Raw genomic sequence first — 26,704 nt, forward strand, 5'->3', positions numbered from 1 at the left:
CACCCCCCAATCATGCTGAGTAGGGGTTTATCAATTTTATTTATCTTTTCCAAAAAAATCTTCTGGCTTCATTGTTTTTCTCTATTTTTATATTTCATTAATTTGTATTCTGGTCTTAATGATTTCCTTTAGTGTGCTTACTTTTGATTGAATTTGCTTTTCTTTTTCTAGTTCCTTAATGTGGAAGCTGAGATCATTGATTTGAGACTTTTCTTTTTCTAATATGTGTGCTTAATTTTTCAAATTTCCCTTTTTAGTACTGCTCTAGTGGCATCTACAAATGTTTGTATGAGAGACTTTCATTTTTATTTGGTTCAAAATACTTTCTAATTTCCCTTTTGATTTCTTCTTTCACTCATGGATTATTTAGAACTGTGCTACTTAGCTTCTAAATATTTGGGAATTTTCCAGGTATCTTTCTATTATTGATTTCTAATTTAATTCCATTATAATCAGAGAAGATACTTTATTTTACTTGAATCCTTTTAACTTTATTGAAATTTGCTTTATGGCCCAGAATATTGTCTATCTTGGCAAATGTTCTGTGTGTACTTGGAAAGAATGGATGTTTTGCAACTGTTTCAGGGAGTGCTGTATAAACGTCCATGAGGTCAACTCGGTTGATAGTGTTGTTCAAATATTCTATATCCTTGCTGGTTTTCTGTCTACTTGTCCTATTAATTATTGAGAGAGGAGTCTGAAATCATCAATTATAATTGTAGAGTTATCTATTTCTTTTTTTTGCAGCTCTATCAATTTTTGCTTTACGTATTTCTTGAAGCTTTGCTATTAGGCACATAAATGTTTAAGGTTGTTATGCCTTCTTGATGAATTGACCCTTTCATGATTAGGAAATGACCTTCTTTGTCTCTGGAGATATCATCGGCTCTGAAATCTACTTTGTCTGACATACCAACTTTTGATTAGTGCATGCACGGCATATATCTTTCCATCCTTAATTTAAAACAAAACAAAACAGTGTGCATGTTTATATTTAAAACACAGGTTTTTGCTTTTTTGGTAACTAGAGTATAGTTGGGAATTGAGTTTTTATTCAGTTTGACAATCTATCTTGAGATTGAATGTAGTGCTTAAACCATTTTCAGGGCTTCCCTGGTGGCTCCGCGGTAAAGAACCTGCCTGCCAATGCAGGAGATGCGGATTCAGTTCCTGGGTCAGAAAGATCCCCTGGAGAAGGAAATGGCAACCCACTCCAGTGTGCTTGCCTGGAAAATCCCATGGACAGAGAAGCCTGGGGGGCTACAGTCCACAGGGTCACGTGACTCAGACACTAAACAGCAACAGACCACTTTCATAATGTATTTATGGGTGTGTCAGATTTGTCTATTATCTTGCTATCTGTTGATCCTGTTTGTTCTCCCTTCCCCTTACTTTTGCCTTCTATTACACAATTATTTTTGTGTGTGTGTGATTTTATTCATACCCTTTGTTAGGTTATTAGCTGTAACCTTGTTTTGATATTTTAGTGCTTGCTGTGGGGTTTATAGTGTGCACCTTTAACTTATCACTGCTCCCCTTCCTGTGACATGGTAATACTTCATGTATCATATAAAAATCTTTCAATAGTCCTCTTTCATTTCCCCTGTCTTGGCTTTTATGCTATTGCTGGCATTCTTTTTACTTACACTTATGTTATAAACTTCACAGTACATTGTTATTATTTAAACAGCTATCTTTTATTTTTATTTTTTTAAATAATTTTAAAAATGTGTTTATTTTTGGCTGTGCTGGGCCCTCATTGCTGTCTGGGCTTTTCTCTGGCTGTGGAGCTCCGCCTTCTCATTTTGGTGGCTTCCCTGGTGGCGGAGCACGGGCTCTGTGGCTCGTGGGCTTCAGCAGTCGCAGCACATGGGCACAGTAGTTGCAGCTCCTAGGCTCTAGAGCACAGGCTCAAAAGTTGTGGCACATGGGCTTAGTAGCTCCTTGGCACCTGGAATCTTCCTGGATCAGGGATCTAATCTGTGTCTCTTGCATTGGCAGGCAGAGTCTTTATCACTGAGCCACCAGGGAAGCCCCTTAGTTATCTTTTAAATGTATTGAAATAAGAAAAATACAGACTTACCAACACAGGTATCATTTCTACTCATCTCTGATCATTCCTTTTATGTGAATCCATATTTTCATCTGGCATCATTTCTTTTTGCCTAAAGAACTTTAATATCTCTTGGAATTCAGATCTGCTGGTGATGGACCTGCTGGATCTTCAGCTTTTATATGTCTGAAAAAAGCCTTTTTTTGTGAAGATATTTTCACTGGGTATACAATTCAAGATTGAGTTTTTCTTCTTTCAGTACTTGAAAGATATTGCTTCACTGTCCTCTTACTTGCATTATTTTTAAAGAGAAATCTACAGTCATCCTTTTCTTTGCTTCTCTGTATGAGAAATGAATTATTTTCCTCAGGATGCTTTTAAGATTTTCCTCTCATCACTGATTTTAAACAATTCTGGACTAGTTTTCTTCAAGTTTCTTGAGACTGGGGTTTGTTAAGCTTTTAAGATCTGTGGATTTATAGTTTTCAAGAAGTTTGGAAAGGATTTGGCCATCATCTCCTCAAATATTTCTCTCTGCCCGTCCCCTTTCTTAAAAAATCCAAATAAACATAAGTTAGGTCACTTGACACTGTCCCATGGCTCACTGATACGCTTCATTTAAAAAATTATTTGTTTTCTCTGTATTCCACTACTATTTCTTCAAGTTAACTAATCTTTTACTCAAGTATTATTATAATATTACTTGAAATGATCTTCTGTTAATTCCCTCCAGTGCATTTGCTGTCTCAGATGTTATAGTTTTTATCTCTAGGAGCTCAATTTGGGCCTTAAAAATACATATTCCAAGTCCATATGTTGAACATATGGGGTTTAGTTAATATTCTTTAATGACCTTGTTGGTTTTTTCTCATATGTGTTAGTTCTGAAAAAGTGAAAGTGAAAGTCGTTCAGTCGTGTCCCACTTTTTGCAACCCCATGGACTATACAGACCCCTTGGACTGCAAGGAGATCCAACCAGTCCATTCTAAAGGAGATCAGTCCTGGGTGTTCTTTGGAAGGAATGATGCTAAAGCTGAAACTCTAGTATTTTGGCCACCTCATGTGAAGAGTTGACTCATTGGAAAAGACTCTGATGCTGGGAGGGATTGGGGGCAGGAGGAGAAGGGGACGACAGAGGATGAGATGGCTGGATGGCATCACCAACTCGATGGACATGAGTTTGAGTGAACTCCGGGAGTTGGTGATGGACAGGGAGGCCTGGTGTGCTGCAATTCATGGGGCCGCAGGAGTTGGACACGACTGAGCGACTGAACTGAACTGGACTATACAGTCCATGGAATTCTCTAGGCCAGAATACTGGAGTGAGTAGCCTTTCCCTTCTCCAGGGGATCTTCCCAACCCAGGGATTGAACCCAGGTCTCCTGCATTGCAGGCAGATTCTTTACAAACTGAGCTATCAGGGAAGCCCATGTGTTAGTTCTGGGTTGGTTTCAAAGGATTAATCCTTCTCCTCTTTATAGGTTATATTTCCTTGCTTCTTTGTGTGACTAGTAATATTTGATTGGATGCCAGACATTGTGAATTTTACCATGTTGGGTATCATATATTTTTATATCCCTATACATTTTCTTGAGATTTGTTCTGAGACACATTTAAGTTAGTTGGAAATAGTTTGACCTTTGGTGGGTTTCCTTCAGGATTTGTTAGGAGGAAGGAGAGCAGCTTTTGGTCTAGGGTTAACCATTCCCTACCACAGAGGCAAGGCCCTAATGGATACCTTGCCTCATGGTCCCAGGAATTACGAGGGTTTGCAGAGTGGTGTAGGAATTGACACTATCCGCAGTTCTGTGTGGGTGCCAGGCACTGCTCCCTCCAACCCTCTTAGGTCATTCTTTCCCTGACCTTGGGTAGTTTTCTCATATGCATACCCCAGTTGGGATTCTGAATTCTGAAGGGGGTCCCTCTGTAGATCTCTGGCATTCTCTCTCTGGGCCGTCCTCTCCTCTCTGATCTTCTGTCCTGTGAACTCTGGCTGCCTTGGTTCTCCTGGAGCTTCAGCAAAGGGTTCCCAACTCAGGGCATCCCTGGGGGCTCTGCCTGGGTTTGCCTGCATGCACTGTGGTCTGGACACTCCTGAAGGATGCAAGCTGGGGCAGTCATCGTGCTCAATGTTTTTGTTCCCATCTCTGGGGATCACTGTTCTTTGCTGTCTAATATTCAGAACACTTGAAAAGTATTCTTTGAGGGGAGGGTTGTTTTAGGTAAGAGGATAAGCCCACTCTGTTACTACATCTTGCTTGGATGCAGGAATCAGAGCCTCTGCCACCACCACCCGTTTAAGCCATCTCTATACCAGGCTTATTTTAATCTTGGGGCTTAAATGCTTTGCCCAAGTAGAGAGCAGATTTGAGTCAGGTATGCCTGACCCAACTCTGTGTCATCAACCCTCCATGCAGAAAGGAGAGAGGGAGCTTCTTCACAATTGACATACTTGCCTAGTTATTACCAAATCTGATTCTTTCAAGAGCCAAGTGAGATACATAGGTGTTATTAGCCCACTGGACGGGTAGGGACTTGCCAGGTGGCACTAGTGGTAAACAACCTGCCTGCCAGTGCAGGAGATGGAGGAGATACGGGTTCAAGCCCTGGGTCGGGAAGATTCCCCTGGAGGAGGGCGTGGCAACCCACTCCAGTATTCTTGCCTGGAGAATCCCATGGACACAGAAGCCTGGCGGGCTACAGTGCATGGGGTCACAAAGAGTTGAACACCACCAAGCACACAGTGGGTGTGCGTCAGGAGGACAGGTAGAGAGTCTGGGGCCCAAAGAGGTATAGTGAGCAGCTCGTGGCTACGTAGAGAGGGAATGCAGAGTCAGGATTAAAACCAGGGCCTCTGTCCTCCATTCTGGGGCTGTATTTGCTGCTTCCTCTCTCCCTGCAAGGCAGCAGGCAGAGAGCTCAGCCTTCATTCCTGCTCTGTAGTGACACATGCATCTCCCCACTGGGAAGTGGATGAATAATACAGTCTGCTGCTAGAAAACACGTGGGAAAGCAGTGCCTCATGAATGCAGTGCCAGGCAGGCCCCTTGTGCTGCCTAGATGCATAGCATGGACAGTACCATCCTGTGTCTTTTGACTGTTGCCATGGTGTGTGGACAAAATAGGGGTATGTTTCCTTGGAAAATTTCAACAGTGACTCATCCTCATTTCTACTAGGACCAACTGAAGAAATGAGTAAGCCTCGGGGAATGGCCATAGTAATAGAGATGTTCGCCAGCCATCAGGAAATGTGTTGCTATCATTAAGTGACTTCTTAAAAGCTTGTAAAATAAAGCAACATCAATCACATTCAAAGAGAAATTGGCATCAGAAGGAGACGTGGAGCTCTGAAATGGATTCTTCTTAATTGAGGGTCTCTGTTCCTTTTGTTTATAGGGAATTCTGCCTATACAAGTGGTCAGAAGGCCTGGCTCCTTGGCCAGCTGTGAGCTCAGAGCAGAGTGGGGGGAAAGGGTGCAGGCTTTGGAAGCTGAAAGGTCTGGGTTTGGCATCTTAGTAGTGAGATGCACTTTCCACTACTCTTTCCACTATTAAGCCTCAGTTTCCCCATCTATAAGATGGGCACAGGGAAGCCCATTGCAAGGTGGCTGTGATAAGGCTACCTGGGTATAGTAGCTGGCCCGCCGTGGTCACTCACGACCAGCATCACACCCGTGGTCCTGAGAGTCTAAGGACAAAGAAAGACGGTGCCCATGAGAGCTCTTAAGAGCCTTAGACTGCAAGGAGAGCCAACCAGTCCATCCTAAAGTAAATCAGTCCCGAATGTTCATTGGAAGGACTGATGTTGAAGCTGAAACTCCAATACTTTGGCCACCTGATATGAAGAGCTGACTCATTTGGAAAGACCCTGATGCTGGGAAAGATTGACGGCAGGAGGAGAAGGGGACGACAGAGGATGAGATGGTTGGATGGCATCACCGACTCAATGGACATAAGTTTGAGTAAACTCTGAGAGTTGGTGATGGACAGGGAGGCCTGGCGTGCTGCAGTCCATGGGGTTGCAGAGAGTCGGACATGACTGAGCGGCTGAACTGAACGGATGAGGGCATCTCCACTGAATGAACTGTGATGGAAGCCTGCTGCTGATGTTAACGAGGGCTCATGACAGGAGAAGACACTCATGGGAAAGGGTGTTAGGACAAAAGGAGAGAACGAAACCCAAGTTCAACGAATAACGTGGACTAGAGATGATTGTCAGAACTTGCCCCACTCAAAGCCCTACTGAGAGGGCCCAGTCACCATGGACCTGGGGCGAATGGAGGTTATGAGGAGGTAAAACCATGTGCAAATGTGTAAGTTGGTTTAGGAAGGCTGCCAGTCGGGAGAGGACAGAGAGATGGAGAGCATCTTGTGTGGCCTCTGAAAGGAGAGAGAGAGAAAGAGTGACAGGGAGGAGTGGGGAAGAGAGGGCAGAGGAGGAAATGGAAGGAGGAGGAGGAGGACTGGGAGGCAGAGAAAGGGCGAGAGGATGAGATGAAGCGAGAGACATGCGCAGATGGAGTAAGAGAGAGCAGCTCCTTGGTTCCGGCTTTGAGACGCCATGAACTGTGCGCTCTTGTCTCTCCTTAAGCCCTTCTGCAGCCTTCGAGGACCATGGCCTATTCCAGGCATTATCCTCTGAAGGCGATCTGTTCCTTGTGACCCCGAACAAACAGCAAGGCCCACAAAGAACAAATGGCAAGGAAAGATACCCAAAGCATAACCATGCCTTCCTTTAAGTGGGGGTTCTATGGGTTCTTTTTTCCCATTTTTCTGTTTTCTCCCAAAGCTTCTTCACTGAGCATATGTGAAAACCTTGCTGGCCCATAGGACCCATGGCAGCTGCCATCGTACCCTTTTTGGAGCCACTGTACCTGTGCTGAATTCATGTCTGCATGGCCCCTTCCCTGCAGGCCTTCTAGTAATTTCCATTTCCTGAGCTGACTTTCCTTTCCCTACACCTGGACTTCTCACAGCACCTGCTCAGAGGGAGGCCGTGTTTCCTGTCTGGGTTCCTCTCCGAGTTCCTGTTCTCTTGGATAGAATAAAAGCAGGGCACCCCAGGGTAACTGAAGGCCAAATTTCTAAATGGTTTGAGTTCTTGGCTTTGGTGTCAAGCTGTTCCTGATTCCAGGTTGTACTACTTGCTGGCTGCATGTCCTTGGCAAGTTTCTTAACTTCCCTGTGCTCCAGTTTGATTTTATGTAAAATAGTTTCCTACCTTTAATACTTTTATTAAATTTGAGAAGCACACCCAGGATTGAGGGTAGGATTCTGAAAGCATTTAGAAAGATTTTGGACTCAAGAAGTACCAGTTCTGTTTCCTTGACTTTTATTTTTGTCCATGCCTTGAGGCAGGCAGGGATCTTAGTTCCCAGACCAGAGATCGAACCAGTGCCCCTGAAAGTGGAAGTGCAGTCTTAACTACTGGACTGCCAGGGAGGTCTCCTGATTCCTTGAAAATCATTTCTGCAAAGTGATGTTTCCCATGCTGCCTTGTCTGTTCTGAGAGGCGGGGAGGCCCTGCCTGTGTGCTTCCTCATTGAGGTTCATAGCTGGGTTCAGCTGCCTTTTCTTCCATCTGCCATCACCAAGCACCAGCGTGTCCCCAGCATCCTTTCCCTTGGGGTCACAGAAGCACCTGCCCTAGCAATGGGCCTGGGGCTTGACTTCAGGAGCAACCTGACCGCTTTGGGTAGAGCATCCCTGACCCTGGCTGGGTCTGCTCACTCCTGGTGCTGCTGGCTGACTCCTCCCTGGCCTTTTCTTGGAGGTTTGGGTGGCTGAGTTCAGCTCAATTCAATACACATCGATGGAGGCCTTATTACGTACTGAGCACTGGGGAACACACACAGGAATGTCTCAGTCCCAGAGACAGGCACGTGCCAAGGAAAAGAAAGACCTGGAAGTATATATGTTACCTGTTGCCTATAGGGTGGGGCAGGGAGATAGTGTCAAGCTCAGAGCAGGGATGAAAATTGAGAGTGGGGACAGCCCTGTGATGCATGGTTGAGGCAGGGAAGAGAAAAATACACTTTTAGGAGTTATGGAATCATTAACAATAGCTATCAATCTAATCCAACTTAATCAGCACAATCCAATCTAATTCAATCTCATCCAACCCACTGGGCTAATTAAACCTGTCTTACGTGGATGGAGGATGGGCATGGTGCCAAGCACTACGCTCTTCAATCTTAGGGAACGGTGCACTCTGGCTCCAGACCTGGGTAGGGTGGGACACTAATTTTTTTTTAATAACTAGACAAAAGTCTTTACAAATTTGCTTTTCCTGGAAGGGGAAGCTTCAAGCTGTCCGTCTTTCCCTATGACCTCTGCATGCGCCGGGAGCAGAAGCAAGGTCTGGTAGAGGCTGTCCTCTGGGGAAGGTGTGGCAGGGCCATCCCGCAGAGGAGGCGGTCCTTGGCTGGCGGGAACAGAAGCCGCACTCCTGGTGGGCGAGCCTGTCTGTTTGATGCCGGGTCCAAACCAGAAAACAGACCTGTAAGCAGCTACATTACAAATGTCTTTAAACAACCGGGCTTCCCTGGTGGTGGTGGTGTTTAGTCACTGAGTCTAGGTGGTAAAGAATCTGCCTGTCCGTGCAGGAGACACGGATTTGACCTCTGATCTGGGAAGATTCCACATGCCACGGAGCCGTGAAGCTCGTGTGCCACAACTACTGATCTTGTGCTCTAGTGCCCAGGAGCCGCACCCACTGAGCCCACGAGCCCACGAGCCTGTGCTCCACAAGGCGAGAAGCCGCCACAGTGAGAAGCCTGAGCATCGCAACCGTGAGAGCAGCCCGAGGTCGCCACAACCAGAGGAAAGCCCACGCGGCCATGATGGCCGAGCAGAGCCAAAGACAAATAATATCACTTTAAAAAGCCTGGACAATTAACCCATGAATACACAAGCGCGTTCTTATTATAAATAGTCCAGGGATCCAGAAAAAGTGGAAAGTCTTGCACTCTCAATTTTGTTCTGAGCAGCTGTCAGTATTTTTTAAATTCTCCAGGATTTTAAATCCTCCAGCATTCTTCTGTGTGTTACCATGCATACATGTGCATTTATAAATATATAGTTTAGTCTAGTGTGGGGGTATTTTTAATAAAAATGAGACCACACTGCATGTGTTTTTCTGTCTTTTTTTCCCCCACTTATCAATATGTCTCTGAACATTTCCCCAAGGGACCTCCATTTTAACTGTTGCAGGGAATTGGGGGGAAATACATAAGCATTTGCCCTCCTTAATTTTATCATCCTTTCATTGATGAACATTTAGCCTGTTTCTAAATTCTTGTTCTCACAAACAGTGCTGCAGAAAAGATCTTAATCCTTGCTACTTGGGATACATGTGGACATACTTCTTTAGGGCAGATTCCAAGAAGGAAAACTGCTCCATTGAAGAGGGGGTGTGCTTTTTTATTTGAATGGATGCTGTCAAGTCCCACTCAACCCCCAAGTCCAAAGGCCCTACCAGTTTATCCTCCCCTCAACAGCTGACCATCTGCATGCTTCACAACGCGTGCATGCTCAGTCACTTCAGTTGTGTCCGACTCCTTGTGACCCCATGGACCGTAGCCCACCAGGTTCTTCTGTCCTTGGGGATTCTCCAGACAAGGATATTGGAGTGGGTTGCATTGCCCTCCTCCAGAGGATCTCCCAGATCCAGGGATTGAACTTGCGTGTCTTATGTCTCCTGAATTGGCAGGCGGGTTCTTTACCTACCATCACCGCCTGGGAAGCCTGCACTCTGCATAGACGTGGTGTCTTTTCTGGGGTCCTGTTCTCCTTCTGCTTCTTCCTTTTACGGTCTTCTTGGCTCTCCTAGAGACCTTGGTCATACACTATCTTCCTGTTCTTTGCCACCTAATTGTGTCAAAGGACAGGAAGTGCTATCTGAAAACATAAAACAGGACCTCCTGCTGGCCCAGTGGTTAAGACTCAGCACTTTCATTGCAGGGGACATGGGTTTGATCCCTGGTCAAGGAACTAAGATCCTACATGCTGCATGGTGTGACCGTAGAACAAAACCAAACCAAAAAAACCCAGAAAGCAGGTAAACCAAGGAGCGATGAGTCTCATTTAGGACTGATTTTTTTTTGGTTGTTGTTGTTCCCTGATAGGATGTGCTGCAAGGTTTGAAGCAATTCATTAACCAATATTGATTCACTCTGCAATTGATTACTTAATTAACTGATTGACAGCATTACAGTCTGTGCTATATGCTCAGAGTTGTTGCCTTCAGACAACACCCGCTCCTTGATGGAGCAAGACATGCAAATAACTTGGATTATTTAGATAACTTTGTATTAATAGCCAGTTGGCTGTTGTTAAGGGCTTCCCCAGTGGCGGTAACAAAGCCGTCTGAAATGCAGGAGATGCAGGAGATGTAGGTTCGATCCCTGGGTCAGGAAGATCCCAGAGGAGGAAATGGCAACCCATTCTGGTATTTTTGCCTGAAAAATTCCATGGACAGAGGAGCCTGGTGGGCTACAGTCTATGGGGTCACAAAGAGTAGGACACGACTGAGCATGCACATAGGCACGTGGCCGTTGTTAAAATTTTTAAATGCAAAAAGGAGAGAGATCTCAGTCGGTGAGAAATCAGAGATGCTTTATCGCGAGAGCTAACAGATTAACACCAAGATGTACTTGCTCACAGGGAATGATTACAGGGACTGTTGGGCCATTTATCACAACATAAATAGGGACTTCTCCATCCCTGGAGGGCAACAGTTGTTTTCAAGCGGGAAGGAGGGGAGAGAAATAGGAAAGAGATGTCTTTTCCAGATGCCCTTGCTCTTGCCCTTGCCAAGGGAGTCTGACCGTCAGCAGGACTATTCACATTCATGCATTTGTTCTGGTTGATATTTCTAAAAAAAATTGTCTGTGACTATCTAGCCTTCCCCATTGTCAAGAAAAAGCTTTCAGCTTGCATAAGGAGGTGTCCTCTACAGAATTTTTTCCCCCTTATATAAAAAAAACAACAACTATCAGAAACCAAGGCCACCCTGTTCAGAGTTCAGATGCTGCTCATGAATCAAAAGAGAAAGTGGTCTGGGTAGCAGGACTCAATCAAAGAATGTTCTGATGGATTAACTTGCCTCTTGAGTAAGATAAAGTAGGTGAGTCAACAGACAGTAGATCTCCTTTCCTCTGCTGGGTCTGAGGAGGAAATAAGCCATGAAGAGATAAGCAACTGGCTTCTGATGTCAGAATCAGTGAAGAGAGGATCCAGGACAAGCTAGTTCTGCCTGGAAGGATGCTGATGAGAGTGGGTACCATTAAGTTCTGGACTTTGGACCCAGGCTGAAGTTGCCATGTCTGTACTATTTTTGGTTTATCCCTTTTCCCCCATACATGCATGCATGCTAAGTCACTTCAGTCGTGTCTGACTCTTTGCAACCCCATAGACTGCACTTCTGCATATAAGTTAAATAAGCAGAGTGACAATATACAGCCTTGACGTACTCCTTTCCCTATTTGGAACCAGTCTGTTGTTCCATGTCCAGTTCTAACTGTTGCTTCCTGACCTGCATACAGATTTCTCTTGAAGAATTTTCCAAAGTTTGCTGTGATCCACACAGTCAAAGGCTTTGGCCTAGACAATAAAGCAGAAGCAGATGTTTTTCTGGAACTCTTTTGCTTTTTTGATAATCCAATGGATGTTGGCAGTTTGATCTCTGATTCCTCTGCCTTTTCTAAATCCAGCTTGAACATCTGGAAGTTCATGGTTCACATACTGTTGAAGCCTGGCTTGGAGAATTTTGAACATTATTATGCTAGTGTGTGAGATGAGTGCAATTGTGCGGTAGTTTGTGCATTCTTTGGCATTGCCTTTCTTTGGGGTTGGAATGAAAACTGACCTTTTCCAGTCCTGTGGCCACTGCTGAGTTTTCCAAATTTGCTGGCATATCAAGTGCAGCACTTTCACAGCATCATTTTTTAGGATTTGATAGCTCAACTGGAATTCCATCACCTCCACTAGCTTTGTTTGTAGTGATGCTTCCTAAGGCCCACTTGACTTCACATTCCAGGATGTCTGGCTCTAGGTCAGTGATCACACCATCGTGATTATCTGGGTCATGAAGATCTTTTTTGTACAGTTCTCCTGTGTATTCTTGCCACCTCTTCTTAATATCTTCTGCTTCTGTTAGGTCCATACCATTTCTGTCCTTTATCACGCCCATCTTTGCATGAAATGTCCCCTTGGTATCTCTGATTTTCTTGAAGAGATCTCTAGTTTCTTCCATTCTATTGTTTTCCTCTATTTCTTTGCATTGATCACTGAGGAAGGCTTTCTTATCTCTCCTTGCTGTTCTTTGGAACGCTGCATTCACATGGGTATATCTTTCCTTTTCTCCTTTGCCTCACTTCTCTTCTTTTCACAGCTATTTATAAGGCCTCCTCAGACAACCATTTTGCCTTTTTGCATTTCTTTTTCTTGGGGATGGTCTTGATTATCACCTCCTGTACAATGTCATGAACCTCCGTCTATAGTTCTTCAGGCACTCTGTCTATCAGATCTAATCCCTTGAATCTATTTCTCACTTCCACTGTATAATCATAAGGGATTTGATTTAGGTCATACCTGAATAGTCTAGTGGTTTCCCCTACTTTCTTCGATTTAAGTCTGAATTTTGCAGTAAGGAGTTCATGATCTGAGCCACAGTCAGCTCCCAGTCTTTTTTTACTGACTGTATAGAGCTTCTCCATCTTTGGCTGCAAAGAATATAATCAATCTGATTTCAGTATTGACCATCTGATAATGTCTATGTGTAGAGTCTTCTCTTGTGTTGTTGGAAGAGGGTGTTTGCTATGACCATGGAACAACAGACTGCTTCCAAATTGGTAAAGGAGTATGTCAAGGCTGTATATTGTCACTCTGTCTATTTAACTTAGATGCAGAGTACATCATGTGAAATGCCCGGCTGGATGAAGCACAAGCTGGAATAAAGATTGCTGGGAGAAATATCAATAATCTCAGATGTGCAGATGACACCACCCTTACGGCAGAAAGTAAAGAAGAACTAAAGAGCCTCTTGATGAAAGTGAAAGAGGAGAGTGAAAAAGTTGGCTTAAAATTCAACATTCAGAAAACTAAGATCATGGCATCTGGTCCCATCACTTTATGGCAAATAGATGGGGAAACAATGGAAACAGTGACAAACTTTATCTTTTTAGGCTCCCAAATCACTGCAGATGGTGACTTCAGCCATGAAATTAAGACACTCGCTCCTTGGAAGAAAAGCTATGACTAATCTAGACAGCATATTAAAAAGCAGAGACATTACTTTGCCAAAAAAGGTCCATCTAGTCAAAGCTATGGTTTTTCCAGTGGTCATGTATGGATGTGAGAGTTGGACTATAAAGAAAGCTGAGTGCCGAAGAATTGATGCTTTTGAACTGCGGTGTTGGAGAAGACTCTTAAGAGTCCCTTAGACTGCATGGAGATCCAACCAGTCCATCCTAAAGGAAATCAACGCTGAATATTCATTGGAAGGACTGATGCTGAAGCTGAAACTCCAATACTTTGGCCACCTCATGGGAAGAACTGACTCATTAGAAAAGACCCTGATGCTGGGAAAGATTGAAGGCAGGAGGAGAAGGGGATGACAGAGGATGAGATGGTTGGATGGATCAGTGACTCTATGGACATGAGTTTGAGCAAGCTGCAGGAGTTGGTGATGGACAGGGAAGCCTGGCATGCTGCAGTCCATGGGGTTGCAAAGAGTCAGACAAGACTGAGCCACCGAACTGAACTGATACAGCTCTTAATCTATGATTGATAGATTGTCTGCCTCTACTGCTAGACTGTAAGCTCTGAAAAGAACCAGGTCAGCCCCGTTCATCATTGTATCCCCCTGGCACATATTAGATGCTCAATAAATGAATGAGTCAGCAGGAAATGATCACAGAATGGGGCAGGAAGGCTCATGGCCTGTGTGAGGGCAACACGTGGATCAGAGGGGGCTCCTGTGGAGCAGTGGGGGTACAGTCACTGGAAAAAGTGATAGCAAGAGCCAGGATATGGAATTTGGACTTTATTTTCTAGGTTGGGAAAGACATCGATGGGTATCAAGAAGGATAGTGAGATGAAAAAGTAGGCCCTTTTCTCTCTCTTTTATGCATTCATTGAGTCATTCATTCCATTCAATACATTATCAAGCATCCTCTACATGCAAGGCACTATTAAATCTGAGATACAAAGAGCAGAAATAAGATAGAGTCATATCCTCAAAGAGCTCACAATCTGGTAGGGAGATGGATAAGTAAACACATGATTATCATGTGCAAATTTTATGCTAGAGATTCACACGGAATATTCCAGGGTGGCCTTCTGGAGGAGGGAACATTGGAGCTGAATCTCGAAGGACACATACAAATTAGGTAAAGAAAGGGTGGGAAAGGGGTTGCTGGCAGGGATCAAGAGGAGTGAGCATGTGATGCTTGAAAATAACTGCACGCAGTTCAGGAGATTTAGTACTTTGGGTGGGAGGCCAGGGGACTAGAGAGAGGTACTGCTGACATGTAGGCAGGGGACAGAGCAGAAAGGGTGTGAAGAGGTTCCTGGACTTCATTCTCAAGGAAGTGAGGGAGGGAGATGATCAGATGCATATTTTAGGAAAATCATGTTGATGGAGAGAATGGATTGGAGAAGGGCAAGGTGGGCAGCAGAGAGACTAGCCAGGCAGCCAGTTCTTATAATGAAGGACCGAATTAAAGCGAGTCTGGGGTGGGTGATAGTGATGGCTGGTGTTTATTGAGCACTTGCTGGGTGCCAGAACTGTTCTGTGTGCATACATTAATTCAGTCTTTTTTTTTTTTTCCACCATGCTGCGTAGCATGTTGGAACTTAGATCCCTGACCAAGGATTGAACCCTGGTCCCTTGCACTGTAAGATCAGAGTCTTAACCACTGGACTGCCAGGGAAGTCCTTCACTTAGACTTCTAGCTACCCTCTGGGATAGAAACCGCCATAATTCCCATTTTACAGATGAGGAAATGAGGCACAGGATCGCCATCTAGGGAATGCGTATTTGTACTCAGGCCATTTAGAGGGTTGGGGGACCATCAGGGAGCAGCAGTTTTGCCGTAGAGGTATGTATGAGACAGGAGAAGAGGGTTCAGTTTAGACTGTTGATTTGAGATGCCTATGGGACCCCGAGAGGAGGCATACGACAGCACCTGGAGTATTGGGAAGAGATCTGGGCTGGAGACAGTGATCTGAAAGTCATGGTAAAGGAGACTCATTCAAGGAGACTGAAGAATGAGACAAGCTGCAACGAGCATCTTGGGGCTCCCATCATCTCAGGAGTGACCAGAGAAAGATGTGCTCATGAAGGCAGCTCAGGAGGAACAGGCTGAGAGGTGAGAAGGAAACCCAGACCAGAGTGGAGAGAAGAGGGTCTCAGGGAGGGCGTGGCCAACAGCCCACCTGCTACTGGGAAACCAGGCGGGATTCAGTGAGGAGTGTCCTTACCATCCAAGATTGGGTTTGGCCACAAAGATTTCATGGGCGGATGATGAAGAGTTTCTGTGGGCTGCTAGAGGTGAGCTGGGAATTGAAAGGGAGGTGAGGAAGTAGAGAGAAGCAAGTCTAGAGAGACTTTGGAGACTCTCTTAGGAAGACAAGGAGCAGAAGAGGCTGCAAGGCAGAGGGGAGGCAGATGGAGTGATTTTATCTCTTTCTAAGACTTGAGCATATTTTATGAGAACTCACTTTGGGATTTCCCCCAACAGAGCTGTGTACATTGGCTCATCCTAACCAAGCAACACTTCTTTTAAGGACCCTTCTGCCTCCTCCACCTCCGCCGTGGCCTCCACTCTGACAAAAACAAACTCTCATCGTGTAGGAAAAAAAAAGGTGAAAACCTGACTCTTGGCAAAACCATCTGGGGCTCTGAAGACATTTCTCCCTTAGAGACGGAGTGGCAATAAGTGGGCAAGTCGCTAAGCTGGTCGATGCTTAATTGATTCTTATTTTCATCTATTTATGGGAAACACTATTCCCTGTTGATCACGGAGGGGTGGCCACACAGCAATCTATCCTGCCTTCTGGCGCCTCCCTGGTGCTTTCTGGAGCAGAACTTTATAATACCCTGTTTGTGAGGCTCCAGCTTCAACAGTTTGGAAGTTGCTGAAGGCATGTGGAACAAATTCTCTCCCCTGCCTTGAAAAACACAAGTGGGCAAGCCTCCATTTCTAATGGGGCCCGTGAAGCATATTAAGGACCGTGGATCCGGCTGTCAGATTGACAAACGAGTCTCCTTGTTTGAAAGGCACTTAGGAAGTTGTATTTGGAAGCCTGAGAGGAGCTGTCAAAAGCGACTGGGGGGCCCATCCCAGATAACATCTGGGCTTTTTTAATTTGGGGTAGATTGAGAGTAATGTTTTGAGTTGTGAGCCACGATGGGATTCCATCCAAATGTTGGTGATGTGGCCAATCTACGCCGAAGGCAAAGGCTTAGGCTTCTATAGGAACCGACTGTGCCCACACAGCCTGCCAATGACCTAATTGGGGCCTGCGGGACCCCAGCGTTTGTGTCTGCCCCGTATATTTACAGCCCCAGAGAGGCTGGCGGGGAGCTGCTTGATGCAGGGTGTGGTGTGACAGTGGGCGTTCTCCTGGGAGTGTGGCTAAGGCCCAAGTGGGGAACCAACACACAATCCAGGTTGTGGACTTGAAACCGTTCTCCTTTCCAGGGGCTCCACACTGGTTAGTAGAAGGAATTCTTGGTGAGAACGGGGTATATCTGGGCAGTGATTGTCAACTCTGGCTCCTCAAGGCATTTCTTTCTTTTTAAAATCTTTCTTTCTTTCTTTGGCTGTGCCGGATCTTAATCATGGCACGCAGGATCTTCCATCTTCATTGCGGCATGTGAAATCTGTAGTTGTGGCATGTGGAATCTAGTTCCCTTGACCAGGGATCGAACCCAGGCCCCCTGCACTGGGAGCAGGAGTCTTAGCCACTGGACCGCCAGGGCAGTCCCTCCCCCTGGACACTTCTGAAACCCTCGCATGTAAACCCAGGGCCATGTTCCCCCTAAAACTTTTTGAACACTGAGGCTGGTGGCCAACTGCCTGCCTGGAGTCTCCAGATTCATTCTAAGTCCCCCCAAGAAGCATGGGCAGGGTGGTTGAATAAAGATTTGATGGACACATTGGATAAAGATTTAGAAAAACAAGACTCGCCACCAGGATCTTTGAGGAGGAAGTCTGAGACTTTTTTTTTTTTTTGAATTCCAAAGCCCATGCTTTTATTTATTTATTTATATTTTAAATTTTATTTTATTTTTAAACTTTACAATATTGTATTAGTTTTGCCAAATATCGAAATGAATCTGCCACAGGTATACCTGCGTTCCCCATCCTGAACCCTCCTCCCTCCTCCCTCCCCTACCCTCCCTCTGGGTCGTCCCAGTGCACCAGCCCCAAGCATCCAGTACCGTGCATCGAACCTGGACTGGCGACTCGTTTCATACATGATATTATACATGTTTCAATGCTATTCTCCCAAATCTCCCCACCCTCTCCCTCTCCCACAGAGTCCATAAGACTGATCTATACATCGGTGTCTCTTTTGCAGTCTCGTACACAGGGTTATTGTTACCATCTTTCTAAATTCCATATATATGCGTTAGTATACTGTATTGGTGTTTTTCTTTCTGGCTTACTTCACTCTGTATAATAGGTTCCAGTTTCATCCATCTCATTAGAACTGATTCAAATGTATTCTTTTTAATGGCTGAGTAATACTCCATTGTGTATATGTACCACAGCTTTCTTATCCATTCATCTGCTGATGGACATCTAGGTTGCTTCCATGTCCTGGCTATTATAAACAGTGCTGCGATGAACATTGGGGTACACAAAAATATGGAACGCTTCACGAATTTGCGTGTCATCCTTGCGCAGGGGCCATGCTAATCTTCTCTGTATCGTTCCAATTTTAGTGTATGTGCTGCCGAAGCGAGCATGAAGTTTGAGACTTTGAGGAGGAAGTTTGAGATGAAAATTTTCTGATATCGACTCATGACTGGAAGTCCTGTCAGGATTTGCAATCGTCTTCACTTAGGGGCAAAGAGTCTGACTGGTGATGTCAATGTGAAGACAGTTCATCTGTGCTCCTACCACGCAAATGTCCCAGCTTTGCACTTTCACATGTATTCACTCACTCATTTAATTCTCCCCATCTTCCTGAGACTGGTGCTGCCCCTCCCATCTGTTCTACCCACTCTCGTGTACACAGATAGCTTCCAGATCTCTGTCTCCAGCCCTGGCCCTTTTCATTAGCTTTTGCTCTGATTAGGGTTTCTAAGGGTGCAGCCAGAAATGAGACAGATAGCATCATCCATCACAGGCTGGCTCCACCGCCTCAGGGAGAAGGTGGGCCATCAGGGCAGATTTTAACGGGCTTTTAGCAGGGGTGGGTGGGTGAGGGGGCAGGGAGAGCATCTCAGTGCTCTTTGGGCATGGAGCACAGATTTGAGCGTACTGTATATTCATTCAGAGCTTCCCTGGCGGCTCAGTGGTAAAGAATCTGCCTGCCAATGCGGGAGACGTAGGTTCAATCCCTGGGGCAGAAAGTTTGCCTGGAGAAGGAAAGGGCAATCCACTCCAGTATTCTTGCCTGGCAGGCTGCAGACTATGGGGTCGCAAAGAGTGGGACATAACTGAGCAACTGAACATACATGCATGTATATTCGTTCTTTCAACCCTGCACATTTACCGAGCTCACATCTAAGCAAGGCATGGGGGATAGAGGATCTGAGGACATCAACCTTGCTTTCAGAGAGCTCCTGGCCTATGGTGAGCCAAGGGCTGATGGAAGCTAAGGAAGGCAGTTCTTAAGAGGCAAGTGTGGGGCTGAACCTTGGTGATCCAGTGGTTAAGACTCCAAACTTTCAATGCAGGGGACTCAGGTTCGATCCCTGGTCGGGGAACTAAGAGCCCATACTCCTTACCTTGTGGTGTGGCCAGAAGATTAAAATGCAAAATGAGGCAGGTGTAAGGAGTGGGGATGCACAAGGGGAGGTAAGTCCTGCAAGGAGAGTCTTGCATCTCTTAGGAGTGGGACACAATTGCCAAGAAAGCTGCTTGACTCTGTGAGCACTCCAAGGCAGGACCAAGTTGCCGTCATCTTCATCTTCCCAGCAAAGCAGGGTGCTCAGTGAATATAAGCTGAAGGAAGAAGTGAATGTATAAGGTGTGATACAGAGTGACTAGCTGCTCCTTGAGGGGTGGCAGGAGAGGACGGAGGTTTTCTTAAAGATGGTGCTCTTTGAGCAGTAGCCAGAAAAAGGAATAGGCCTTTGCTAGGTAGATAAGCGGAGAAGGCAATGGCACCCCACTCCAATACTCTTGCCTGGAAAATCCCATGGATGGAGGAGCCTGGTAGGCTGCAGTCCATGGGGTCGCGAAGAGTCGGGCACGACTGAGCGACTTCACTTTCACTTTTCACTTTCATGCATTGGAGAAGGAAATGGCAACCCACTCCAGTGTTCTTGCCTGGAGAATCCCAGGGACAGGGGAGCCTGGTGGGCTGCCATCTATGGGGTCACACAGAGTCGGACATGACTGAAGCGACTTAGCAGCAGCAGCAGCAGCAGGTAGATAAAACCAGGAGGAGATGCTGGGCAGAAGGAACAGCGGGTGTAATGTGCAGAGGCAGATGATGGAGAGCTACTGGAATATTCACTGGATGGTCCTCCAACGCTGGGAGGCAGGGCACACCCTGACTGGGCACATGATGAGGCTGGAGGTGGGCAGGGGCTGAACAGGACCTTGGATGCCATTCAGGGGGGTTGGGCTTTTGTGAATTTCAGGGAGCTGTGAATTTATGGATTCTAGGTAGGGCAGCGAAGTGGCCATTATGGGCTGGGGAAGGGGTGCTACCAAGGAGCATGCCCAGAGCCTCTCTTCCCACCCCACTTCAGTACTCTTGCCTGGGAAATCCCATGTAACCCTGGCGGGCTACAGTCCATGGGGTCACAAAGAGGACACGACTGAGCAACTAACACTTTGACATTGACTATGTATCTCAGCCCCTGCCTCTCAGAAGTAGGAACCCAGGTTCTGCCTCCCGGACTAGGGGAGGGAGGTTTGTCTTACATGGCCTTAACATGACCACCACCACTGATCTTAACAGCACCCCATGCCAGCTGGCACAAAGGAAGGAGTCCACAGATGGCCGAGCATGGAGCAGGTGTGGAACTGCCGTCGCCCAAACTTCTGGGTGATTCCTGCATGCCCGAGTGACCCCCCAGGTTTCTAATGCTGGAGGCCCTTTGAGGTCATCTAACCCAGCCCTCCCATTCTACGGATGGGAACCCTGAGGCCCAGGGAGGAAAGCAACCTGTCCAAGTTTTCACAGCACGGTCAGGACTAGAGTCCAGGTCTCTGGCATCGCAGTCTGGTTTTCTGTCCCCAGATATATCTGTGCTCTTTTAGCTTGGCGACCTTTGGCTGGTGACTTAGCTGGGTGGTTTTGTCATCTGGAACGTGGTGACAACAATATCTCCCTTTCAGGCTTGTTGTGGGGAATAAATGAGATAATGCAGGTAAAGTGTCTCTGCAGCTTAACGTCTGGCAGGTGGTGTGTGCTCAGGAAGAAGCGATTGTTACTGCCCTTCCTCTCTGGAGTTTTGTTTCTGCTCCCAGCGTGTCATCCCACTGCCTGTCTCTGGTGGTGGGGGGTCCTGGGATGGTGCAAGGCTGCTACAGCAGCTGAGCTGGGGTGGGGGCACTTCTCAGATTGTCCGAGGAGGGCAAGGTCATGCCTTGGCCTCACTGAGTTCAGGACAAATACAAATTTTAAGAAGCTATCTTTGGTCTGGACTACAGCCCAATGGTATGTTCTTTTGGATTACAAAACAAAGTGAAAAATATTTTGAGAACGGCATGTGTAATTTTTCATGGGTGGGATGACTTTACCACGCAAGAGGACTTTCTCGTTTACAAAGGCACTTACAGCAGGATTCCTGTAAGTCACCAGTTCTGCACAGGCTTTCACTAAGGAGTCAGTTTCCCTAGCATGAGTCACACCCATTTTCTAGGAACAGACCTTCTGTTGCCCCACGGTCTCGTCACCCCTGGCCTTCCTGTAAGATTCCCATGAGCTTTGAGCTGAAGCAGCAGAATCCTGGAATGGGAGCAGTGCAGCCGCTATAGATTAAGTCCATCATGATTTTCATGGGCCGTCAAGAAAGAAAAAGTGGGGCTTCCCTGATGATCCAGTGGTTAAGAATCCACCATGCAATGCAGGAGACCTGGGTTGATCCAGGGTCGGGGAACTAAGATCCCACATCCTTTGGAGCAATTAAGCATGGACGCCACAACTAGAGTCTGTGGGCCTCATCGAAAGATCCTGCTTGACTTGGCTAAGACCTGACGCCGCCAAATAAATAAACAAATAATGGTGAAGAGATAAAATCAAAAGAAAAAAGAAAAAGCTGCTAATTGTAACTGACATGCAATTGATTGGGAAACAAGCCCCAGTTTCAGAAATGTTAAAATGTGAAAGACCACACATCTTAGAACCAATGTTGGAAAACCAGGGTCAGCTGGATGGGATAGAACCAATGGCAGAACACACAAGTAGGGGCCAGTCTCCAAATTCTACTCGGCTTAAGATTATTTAGTGGTTATTTTTTTCTGTATGAAAGAAACCACTAATATGTAGGTTTTGTGAGGACAGACACTGGTCTGTTTTCTTACCACTGTATCCCCATCGCTTCACACCCATAGTAGGTGTTCAACAAATATTTGCTCAACAAATAAATAAAACAGAGCCACCTTATAAAATATGTGGCAAACCCAGACAAGAAAATAAATCATTCATAATCCCCTCACTGTGGGTATTTTGCCTTATTTCCTTCGAGTCTTATTTCCCATGAATATGCTCTTTTATATACATGTAAACATAATGATTATTAGATTTAGCTCCGGGATGTGTTTTTGTATTTCTCTGTTAATATGAATGAAATGATGAAATGAGATGGTGTGGAAATGCTTTGAAGACTGTAAAATGTTTAACCAAATATCTTATTATTAGTTATAATAACCACAGCAATGCTAATATGAATGAGGCTGATTTTCTGAAAATATACTTCAAAGCCAACAACGAATTTGTCCTCTGAAGCTAGGAATATGTTCTCTTCCTGATCACCATGGGGAGTCCCTCTGTTTCATTTTGGGAAGAAAAAGAGACTTAAGGATTCTGAGAAGTTATCAGTCCCAGCCACTCACCTGGTCTAGAAATTTCTTCAGTGTCACTAGCAGAGGGTCAGTGGTGGGGGTGGAGGGGAGAACAGAGGGCATCTTTCAAGACAATGACACTGCTGTCCCTACAGAGAGTTTCCTTCTTTTTAACTTTCACTAGCAGTGAAATGAATTCCCCTATGGGTTTCAGGGAAGGCTGTTCATGTCTCCTGCATGGTAATAGCAACGTGGACATCAGAGAGATGTCAGTACAGGTAAGTCAATACAGGATGGGAGTGGTGATTACTTTCAGTAAACCACAAAGGAATATTTGCCTTGGACGACTTGCCCCGAATTCCCTGTTAGATAGTCAAAGACTTCACAGACACACTGATTAGTCTAACTCATGCCTGGTTCTTCCAAGGGAGGTGGGTTGATTCACATCACACACAGAAGGAGAACTGGCAATGATTCTCTCCTTGAGCAAACTCTAGCCAGGCTCCTCTACGCCCTGTTTCCATGAGGTCTCAACCTTGACCTACAAAGGCTAGGACAAACACGAACACAGCTTCTTCCTCCTTCCCTCCCTGCCTCCCTTCCTTCCTTTCTCGTCATTAGCACTTAATTTTCATTAAAATGAATACTTTGAATGGAGAGAACTTCCCTAATGACTCAGATGGTAAAGACTATGCCTGCATTCCAGGAGATCCTCACCACTGTGGCTCAGACGGTAAAGTGTCTGCCTACAGTGTAGGAGACCTGGGTTCAATCCCTGGATCGGGAAGTTCCCCTGGAGAAGGAAATGGCAACCCACTCCAGTATTCTTGCCTGGAAAATCCCATGGACAGAGGAGCCGGTAGGCTACAGTCCATGGGGTTGCAAAGAGTCGGACACGACTGAGCGACTTCACTTCACTTCATGCCTGCATTCCAGAAGACCCAGGTTTGATCTCTGGATCAGGAAGATCTCCCCTGGAGGAGGGCATGGCAACCCATTCCAGTATTCTTGCCTGGAGAATTCCATGGATAAAGGAGCCTGGTGGGCTACAGTCCATGGGGTCACAAAGAGTTGGACACAACTGAGCGACTAACACACACATACACACACACACACACTTTGATGAAGAACAGGATTAGAATAGTGTTTACAATCGACTTGTGAAAAATCACATTATATAAGGGAAATAAAAACAGGTGAGCAGAAGTTCAAAAAAGGTGCAGCTTGTATATATCATTGCGCTTGGATGAAATATGCTGCTCAGGGGAGCACATACTTAGGCCGCATGAGCCCAGGAGGAAGACATCAACAGAGGACAACCCCCCAGGTAGCAATGCTGAATGCTGAATTCTCCAGCGAGCTCAAAAAATATTAGCATTTTGGAAACATTCAACTCGAGCTCTTTACAAAAACGACCGTCTCTTCAACATGTTTCTACACTAACGTGGTTTCTCACGGTTCAACCCAAGTCCCTGGGATGACCCAGCTCCCTTAAAGTACCTGCCTGAAGACTCAAGGCTGCCAAGTAAACTCAAGAGCTTACTGTTTGTTTTTTTGTGCCAGCATGGGAAGGCAGGACCCCTGTCTTCCTGCCTCTGCAGGAGGGGAGAAGCCTAACTATGATGGGGTTTTATTAGCAAACTCAGATGGGTTTCACATGCAATGACCACCCCCTCCAACTTTCCCCTTTTTTTGTAATTTTCAATTCCCTGACTCTGCTCAAGTGCCTTCTGTGTCCCACCCTTCCCCCTCATTTCCCCTTTAAAACGCCAAGTGCCTTCTGCACAGATTGAAGTCGAGTTCAGTTCATGATGAACCTTCTTCCCTACTGCAATGGTATATTACTCATTAAATCTGTCCTCGCTGCTTTAACCAGTATCTGACTTTGTTGATCTCTGACAGTACACCCAGGCTCATAGCTTGGGCTCCGGGCTCTCTGCATACCTTGACCTCTGAGTCTGTGTTCTCACTCTTCCTGACTCAAATCCTCAGCCCTGAACTTGGCTCCCTGCTGTCAGCTTCATGTCCTCTAGGATGATGTTTTCTGGTTGTTCCACTTGGCTCCCACCTTGCACACTCTTGAACACTCCACTTCTGCCCACGCCGTCTGCCTCCATCTCTGGGGCCTGTAGATGCTGGACCAACTTCCAAGCCTTCTCTACCCCTGCCTGGGAGCTGCCATCCCACCTGCTACGTTCTGCCATGGAGGTTGATCATGACCTTTAGCAACTGCCTGGGTGTTAAGTACAGTAAGTTCATGAGGCCTGTGCCATCAATGCTCTCCCAGAGATTCAAAAATACAGTTCTCTTAGAGATTTGGCTCAGATGTGAAGAATCTGCTTGCAATGGGGGAGACCGGGGTTTGATCCCTGGGTCAGGAGGATCCCCTGGAGGAGGGCATGGCGACCCACTCCAGTATTTTTGCCTGGGAAATCCCATGGAGAGAGGAGCCTGGGGGGCTACAGTCCATGGGGTTTCAAAGAGTCAGACATGACTGAGCAACTAACACTTTCTTCACTTAGAGATTTTAAAACAGTTTTTTTCTCTTTTTTTTTTCACTTAAAAATTATTTATTTACTGTATTTATTTATTTGCTGGACCAGGTCTTTGCTGCTGCTGCTGCTGCTAAGTCGCTTCAGTCGTGTCCGACTCTGTGCGACCCCATAGACGGCAGCCCACCAGGCTCCCCTGTCCCTGGGATTCTCCAGGCAAGAACACTGGAGTGGATTGCCATTTCCTTCTCCAATGCACGAAAGTGAAAAGTGAAAGTGAAGTCGCTCAGTCATGCCAGACTCTTCTCGACCCCATGGACTGCAGCCTACCAGGCTCCTCCATCCATGGGATTTTCCAGGCAAGAGTACTGGAGTGGGGTGCCATCGCCTTCTCCAGCTAGGTCTTTAGATGTGGATTTTAAAGATGTGGATCTTTAGTTTCGGCATGTAAGATCTTAGTTGCAGGCATGTGGGATCTAGTTTCCTGACCATGAAATTGGTCCTGGGTCCCCTGCATTGTAAGTGTGGGGTTTGAGCCACTAGCCCACCACAGAAGTCCCTAAAACCAGTTTCCAATACAGAAAATTGCTCTATAAAGTGGCTAAGTACTGGATGAAAAATTACTTGAAACATATATTAAAAACAAGCTGAGCTCTTAAGTTATGTGTGGATCTCTTTGCTCCTCCCTGTTCTCTGGGCTCTGCCTTCCTCATGCTTTAGAGCTGGGCTCCCTGTTGCTCATTCACCTCACTCTTCACTCCAGGCCTCCCAGGGCAAATTGTCTTGGGTGACCTGGTTTAGGATTCCCTCAGTGTCCTAGGCTCTCCAGCTTTTATTCTAAGCAAACCAGGAAATGAAGAGGAAAAAAAAGCATCCATCCCAATGTCTCTCTGCAGTCCTGCTTTGAGACCTCCTCCCCACTGAGAATCTACGAAGGTCTCCCTTCTGAGACATGTAGCACATGTCACATCTATACGAGTCCATATTCCATGGACGTGCTGAATTGACGAAGCCATCCTGGCTGGCTGGCTGGCTGGGAGGGTCCCTCCCCTGGTGCTGAATCAGAGAGCAGACATTGACCCATGAAGAGGCTTCACTCCGATCAAACTCTGAAACGGAGACTGATGCCTGCCTCTGTTCCTTCTTGCAGGCCACCTGGCATTGTATTAACAGAGTGATGAAACACACCAAACCCTAGCATCCACTGGCCTCCCACCTCACCATCACAAAGATTTTTCCCCAGAATCTTTTAGGGAAAAAAAAACCCAACCAGTACACTTAAAAAGAAAACAAGCTGGTTTTCCCTCACACCCAATTTCAGAATCGACAGGCAAAATCCACATACAGAGGGCAACGGACACCTTTCTTCAGTTTCAGAGTGAGGGTTTTAACTGAACCCAACCCTACTCCTTCCAGCCTCCTGGGTGGATTCTGAGCCTTCCAGAAGTAAGAATCCTATTTCTCCACCTCACGTGGCTGGTGGCTTAGAGAGGCCAAGGACCCCTGATCCCAGAGACCCCAGGGGACTTACCCTCTGCTCCTGTGTGGCCACGAAAGTCTGGAACCCTGGTGCCACACCAAAGCCCAGCTCTTGGATGAAAGGCGGCTCAGACTGACTGTGGATCTGAACCTTCACGCCTGCTTCAAATGTCGTTTCCTCTGAAAGAACAAAGATGGACAGAGCCATGGGTCAGTGACAACAGAGGTTTGGGGATTCCTGGGGCTGAAGGACTCAAAGGGATGCTGGGAAGGCTCCACAGCAGAACCACAGCCCCCAGAGATGTATACATCTGCATCCCTGGCAACAGCAGCTATGTTACCTTACATTGGAAAAAGGACGCTGCAGATGTAACCAAAGATTTGGAGATGGGGAAATTGTCCTTGGAGATCCAGGTGGCCCAACAGGATCACAAGGGTCTTTAGAAGAGGGAGGCAGGAGGATCAGAGTCAGAGAAAAA

General features: G+C 46.1%; 1 protein-coding gene across 1 annotated transcript in view; it reads right to left on the reverse strand.

Moving 5' to 3' along the window:
• Positions 1-26,704, reverse strand: part of ASIC2 (acid-sensing (proton-gated) ion channel 2) — a 1,220,326-nt gene that overhangs the window by 52,963 nt on the left and 1,140,659 nt on the right. The window contains exon 3 of the mRNA XM_010861483.1: positions 26,278-26,405. Coding sequence (XP_010859785.1) covers positions 26,278-26,405 — 128 coding nt within the window. The remainder of the gene's footprint in view (positions 1-26,277; positions 26,406-26,704) is intronic.

Source organism: Bison bison, unplaced genomic scaffold (assembly GCF_000754665.1).
Source record: "Bison bison bison isolate TAMUID 2011002044 unplaced genomic scaffold, Bison_UMD1.0 scf7180017864472, whole genome shotgun sequence".
Classification (NCBI taxonomy): Eukaryota; Metazoa; Chordata; class Mammalia; order Artiodactyla; family Bovidae; genus Bison; species Bison bison.